Source organism: Nicotiana tomentosiformis, chromosome 12 (assembly GCF_000390325.3).
Source record: "Nicotiana tomentosiformis chromosome 12, ASM39032v3, whole genome shotgun sequence".
Taxonomy (NCBI): domain Eukaryota; kingdom Viridiplantae; phylum Streptophyta; class Magnoliopsida; order Solanales; family Solanaceae; genus Nicotiana; species Nicotiana tomentosiformis.
In genome coordinates, this window is record NC_090823.1 from 54,871,415 (window position 1) to 54,878,180 (window position 6,766).

Consider the following 6,766-nt stretch of genomic DNA (forward strand, 5'->3'; position numbering starts at 1 on the left):
TCATAGTCTCTTAGTTACTTCAGAAGTTCAATAGGACTTAAATTACTCATTTTTAGGAAGCATTTATCTAATAAGATTCTGTAAGGCCCCGTAAAGTTTCACCTATAACCCGGGGCTTCGTGGTGCCAAGGTGGGATAATATGTTTGAGGATTGTAGAAATTCATTGCCGCGATACGAACTTTTCAGATTGTACAGTGCATTGGGGAGTTGGAGAAAAATTGTTGCAGAACAGGGCATTTCTGCGGTCTATTATGCGACAGCATAACTACTCCGCGGGTCGCAGATCAGGCGCGAAGTGAGGCAAGGAAATAGGCCAATTTTGGAGGTCATTTTGTGGTCAACTATGCGACCGCATAATCATTTCATGAGCCGCACATCCGTCGCAGAAAGAGCAGAAGAAAACTTCGGAATATGGTTCTGCGGTCCATTATGCGACCGCAGATCAGTCGCAGACCTGTCCAGACCTGCCCAGTTCTTGGGGCCATTTTTGCGGCCCCCTTTGCAGGCCGCAACGTCATTTTGCGGTTCGGTCTGCGACTGCAGACCCGACTTTGCAAGTTTAAGTTTTGAAAAATTTCACCCGACCCCATTTTTGTAAAACAACCTTGAGGGTTATTTTAGAAGGTCCAAACTGATATTTTATAGTGAGGAAAGTGGTCTAGAGTGAGAGGAGGGATCCCTAAGCTATTTGTTCATAAATCCTTGCTCAAGACTTGTAGAATTCATAAGGAAAACTCACAAGGTCTTCATACAAGAGGTAAGGTTCCATAGCCTAGTCTTCAATTTCAAGTTTGGGGCAGAAGATGGATAATAGTGAGTGTGATTCTTAGGTATAGGGATGTTATCTATGAATTCATGTACCAACAAAGTTGTGGGAAGGTTGTTGAGCTTAAAAGGGTAGATATTGGGTTGTGGGATGAAGGAAGCCACCATAGGAGGACCTTGAAATCATAATGCCCACCTAGTATTTGATAAAATGCTCAAATGAGTTGAACCCCCGAGTACCTTCCTAATTATGGTTATATTTAGTTATGTTTCTAAATAGATTGAAGTGTCTAGGATTTCTGGAATATTGTAGTAATTTAAGGAAGCTCAAAGTGAGGTACGTTGGCTAAACTTCTCTCTTAGAATTGAATCCAACGATGTTCTCGTAAGTCTCAAGTATGATGGGCCAATTTATTATTTCTCATGTCCCGAGTTAGTCATTATAAACTTGACTATTCTGAATAAGCTTTGTGTCGAAAGATATATGTTTAAAATGTGTTCCGGATGCTCTTGTCATATTATGTTATCATTCGAGAATGTTCTCAAAGTATGGTTTGTATGTTAAAAGGTTATGACTTCAAGTCATGCTTCAAATGAAAGTTATTATGCTAAATTGTGAAAGAAAACTCAATGTGCTTAAGACTATTAATTGCTCGTATGTATACTTAAAATCTTGATTAGAAATACCTTGTTGTTGATAACCCATGATGATGCTTGAAAGTGAAAGGGGTGAGTATGAAATACGAAATACGGTCGACGTGCCAAAAATGAAATTACATTTGTGGCCACTAGTGCCAATGAAATGAAAAGATGTGAAAAAGAATATGAAATGAGCTGAAAATCCTTTTTTTAATAAATTTTTTGGGAGTATCGTTAGTCACCGAGTAAGAATATGTTGAAATAACCTAACCCCGAAACTATACGTGCCGGTGTATGAGTGATTAAGGGGTAAATCCCCGAACTGGTGTGTTGAGAATATTCTCCTTAAATGGGATAAGATTGAAGTGTTGAGATTATTCCTCTTATTTAGGATGAGATGATTGCTAGCGGAAGGTGTTGTCGATCCACACGTCATTGTGGTGATACGGCCTAGCCAATCGGGTTGAGATCGGACGCCATGCCGTATACATGGTGGTAATTGTGATTGAGATTGTGACTGAGATTGTGATTGTGACTATGACTGGATGTTATTAGGTTATACGGCCGTGATCAGAAGCCGTGCTAAAATCACTGTGGTATATCAGTACTAAAGATCTCCCAACCTAAAATAATTTAATTTACTTGAAAACATATCTTGCTCCTAACTTGATGTTTTGGTATCCACTTATCCTATGATTGTTTCTCCTTGTATTGTAACTCATTCTATTGATAGGGTGTTTAGTCTTAAATGCTAGTACTATTTCATATGTGCTAACGTCTCTTTTGCCGGGGGTGCTACATTTTTAATGGATGCAGGTCATTCCACAGCAGGAGGCATTGATTAGTGATAGCGGTACACCCTCTTCCTAGCTGATATGGTGAGCCCACTTCATTTCGGGGTCGTGTATATTTTGCTTCTCATATATTGTGTTTTGAGGTATAGCTGTCAAAGTATGCCGGTACTATCATAGCCCTCCTTTGTATCTGTTAGAGGCTCCGTAGACATATTGTGGGTTATACCTTGGTTATGGGAAAGTCAAACTAAAGATGTTTTAATTGTACCACATGTTTCACTTCAAACTATGAAAGTGTATGTAATATTTTGGGAAACATATTATTGACGTGACCAATGGTAATGAATTGGTATTGTCCGCATGATCTTCTCATTGTTTACTTAATGAAATATATCTTCTTGTTGCTCATGGGTAAGTTCAGGTAGACGGCATTGTACATGCTTGATTGACTGGGATATCTCAGTTGAGCACCAGTCGCGCTCCCCGAGGTCGGGGCGTGAAAACATGGTATTAGAGCCTAAGATTTTGAAATGTCCTAGGATGTCTCGTAGCTGTATCTAGTAGAGTCCTTCTTATTGGTGTGTTGTCGACCACATCTATAATTAGGAGGCTACTTAGGCATTTTGGAATAACACCTTTCTTTGATGTTCTAGGTCTTGCGATAGAGTAGATCGTAAGACTATTCCTCCTCTAACTCGTGCATTGCTTTAATTTTCAGTACATGGCATCTAGGAAGATGGCAAGAACTTGCCAAGGAGGCAATGCCACCCCAGGAGTGGCAGTTGATTCTATACTTGATGATGTAGGTGAGAACCCGAGGGGTGAGGATAATCCCCTAACTACTACACCGCCTGATTATACTACCCCTGCTCAAACTGCACCAGTTCCTACGCTTACTGAGGGTGCAGCGATTCTTCCAGCTGATATTCTAGTTCCACCTCCAGCCACAACGTTCAGTCATGGTGTTTCTGAGGGGGGCCTTAGGGGAGACATACAGATGTTGGCTCAGATATTGGCTTCTAAGGCCCAGAGATCGAATGTTGCACCTAATTCTTCCAGTCAGTCAGGGGATTCTGCTAGTTCCAGGGGGAACAAGTTTCGTCAATTAGATGCTCCAGTGTTCACAGGTACTAATCCCGAGGAGGACCCCAAGGACTTTATTGATGAGATGCACAAGACTCTCTAAATTATGCGTGCTACTGATACGGAAGCAGCGGAGTTGGATTCCAACCGCCTAAATAGGTGGCATATTCTTGGGTTGAGCTGTGGGAGGAGTCCCATGAGGAGGGGAGCCCTCCGGCAAGGTGGAGTGAGTTTCTTTATGCCTTCATTGATCATTTCTTGCATCCCGAGACTAAGGCAGCATGTGCCGCCGAGTTTGAGAGCCTGAGGGAAGGTAGCCTGAGTGTGTGGGAGTACCATATGATATTCGCACTCATACCCAAGTATGTTATTTACATGTTGCCCACTATGGAGGCTAGAGTGTGCCAGTTGTGCAGGGCCTCAGCCCTTTGGTTATTAATGCGGCTGCTACAGCTGCCTTGAATTCTGATATCAACTATGGGAAGATGGTGGCATTTTCTCATGCCATGGAGAACCGCAAATTGAAGAATAGAATGGAGCGAGAGGGTAGCAATAAGGTCCGGTCCACGAGCAACTTTGGTGGTTCTTCTAGTGGTGGTGGTGGTAGGTTAGAATTTAGGGGAGGATCATCAGGGCCATCCTAGTCCTTTGCTCAGTCTTTAGTCAGTGCACAACCATCAGGTCCCAGTCAGCAGTAGTGGAGCCGTTTTAGGCCCGATCATGGCAACAGGGGATCCTACCAATAGGGTCGACCTGGTGGGAGATTCCAGCAGCTGCAGAGGCCCCCATGCCCTAGGTGTGGGAAGATGCACTTAGGGGTCTGCTACATGGACCTACCTATATGCTAGGAGTGTTGTATAAGGGCTCACATTCAGAGGGATTGCCGTTCATCCTGCCACAGTGTGGGTAGGGGTATGGCACAGCTAGCCAGTTCTGCATCTACTACATCCGCAGCACCTCTTCCAGCTCGAGGCACTCCAGCACTCATAGGGCGTGGTGCAGCTGGGGGTGGTACATAGCGTTCAGCAGGATCCAGCCGTTTCTATGCTATGAGGGGTCGCCAGAGTTCGGAGGCTTCTCTAGATGTTGTCACAGGTATATTGACTATCCAATCTCATGATGTATAAGATCTTATTGATCCTGGTTCCACTTTGTCCTATGTCACTCCTTATGTTGCTATGGAATTTAGGATAGAACTGGAACAACTTCAAGAGCCATTCTCTGTATCTACTCTGGTTGGTGAGTCTATTATGGCCGTGTGGGTTTATAGGGATTGTGTTGTCACGGTGCATGGTCGGGACACCATGGCCGATATCGTTAAGTTGGGGATTGTTGATTTTGATGTAATAATGGGGATGGACTGGCTTTATTCATGTTTTGCCAAGCTTGATTTTCGAACCAGAACCGTTAGTTTTGAATTTCGAAATAAGCCAGTTATTGAGTGGAAGGGGGTAATGTGTTGCCAAAGGGTAGGTGTATTTCCTACCTTGAGGCCACAAAGTTGATCAACAAAGGGTGTATTTACCATTTGGTCCGGGTTACGGACACCGATGCTGAACCTACACTTGAGTCTGTGCCAGTTGTGAATGAATTTCCGAAGGTCTTTCCTGATAAGCTCCTTGGGATTCCACCAGACAGGGAGATTGATTTTGGGATTGATGTGATTCCAGGCACGAAGCCTATATCTACTCTGCCCTACAGAATGGCACCGACAGAGTTGAAGGAGCTAAAGGAACAATTGAACGATTTGTTAGAGAAGGGTTTCATCCGGTAGAGTTTGTCACATTGGGGCACACCCGTCCTCTTTGCAAGGGAGAAAGATGGGCTACTGAGAATGTGCATTGACTATCAGCGGCTCAACAAGGTCATAATCAAGAATAAGTACCCACTGCCAAGGATAGATGACTTGTTTGACCAACTGCAAGGTGCTAATTACTTCTCCAAAATTGATTTAAGATTCAGGTATCACCAATTGAAGATTAGGGAGCACGATATTCTGAAAACAACTTTCAGGACCCAGTATGTGCACTTTGAATTTCTGGTGATATCTTTTGGACTAACAAATGCCCGTGCAGCTTTCATGGATATTATGAATCGATTCTTCAAGCCTTTTCTCGACTCCTTTGTGATAGTGTCCATTGACGATATCCTTGTATATTCACGAAGTCGAGAGGACCATGCCCACCATGTCAGGTTTGTTCTTCAGACTCTGTATAATCACAAGTTGTATGCGAAGTTTTCGAAGTTTGAATTTTTACTTGAATTTGTCATGTTCTTGAATCATGTCATCTCTAGAGAAAGAATTAAGGTTGATCCTCAGAAGATTGCAGCTACAAAGAATTGGCCTATACCTACAACTCCAACCGAGATTCGCAGTTTCTTGGGCATAACTGAGTATTACAGGAAATTTGTGGAGGGGTTCTCTACTCTTTCCTCTACGTTGACTAAATTGACGCAGAAGGCAATTAAGTTCCAATGGTCTGATGCTTGTGAAAAGAGCTTCTAAGAGTTGAAATCAATATTGACTACGGCATCGGTGTTGACCCTACCAAAGGGTACATATGGGTGTGTGGTGTATTGTGATGCTTCGAGAATTGGACTAGGGTGTGTATTGATGCAACATGGCAAGGTGATAGCATATGCTTCTCGGCAACAAAAGAATCATGAGAAGAACTATCCAACACATGACTTAGAGCTTGCGGTGGTGCTATTTGCATTGAAGATTTGGCGTCATTATTTGTATGGGGGTCCATGTGGATATATGACCGTAATATCCTTCAATATATTTTCAAACACAAGGAATTGAATCTGAGGCAGAGAAGATGGCTTGAGTTACTCAAGGACAACGACATCGATATCCTATATCATCGTGGGAAGGATAATGTTATGGCGGATGCTCTTAGCTGGAAATCTATGGGTAGTTTGGCTCACATGAAGGCATAACAAAGAACATTGGCCAAGGAGGTTCATCGGTTGGCTAGTTTGGGAGTTCACCCTGCGCACTCCAGTGAAGGAGGGGTGATTGTGCAAAATAGGGCTGAATCATCGCTTGTTGTGAAGGTCAAGGAGAAGCAATACAATGATCCATTGTTGGTACAGTTGAAAGAGGGAATTCATCAACATAAGGCCATGACTTTTTCTCTTTGCATGGATGATGGTACACTAAGGTACCAAGGGTGATTATGTGTTCCAAATGTAGATGGTCTCCGAGAAAGAATCATGACCGAGGCTCACACTTCTAGGTATTCTGTGCACCCAGGCTCTATAAAGATGTGTCATGATCTTAAGGAAGTCTACTGGTGGAATGATATGAAGAGGAATGTAGAGGACTTTGTGGCAAGATGTCCAAATTGTCAGCAAGTGAAGGACGAACACCAACGACCCGGTGGTTGGCACAGAACATTGAGATTCCAATGTGGAAGTGGGAGATGACCAAGATGGACTTTGTGGTAGGACTACCTTGCACTCTTTGCAAGTTAGACTC

The 6,766-nt window shown here is 43.2% G+C and overlaps 1 protein-coding gene across 1 annotated transcript; it reads left to right on the forward strand.

Annotated features, from left to right (window-relative positions):
* Positions 1-3,767: 3,767 nt before the first annotated feature.
* LOC138902664 (uncharacterized) lies at positions 3,768-5,056 on the forward strand. The gene is made up of 3 exons (XM_070190552.1): positions 3,768-3,885; positions 4,411-4,733; positions 4,883-5,056. The coding sequence occupies exons 1-3, from the start codon at positions 3,768-3,770 to the stop codon at positions 5,054-5,056; spliced, it is 615 nt and encodes a 204-aa protein (XP_070046653.1).
* Positions 5,057-6,766: the final 1,710 nt, after the last annotated feature.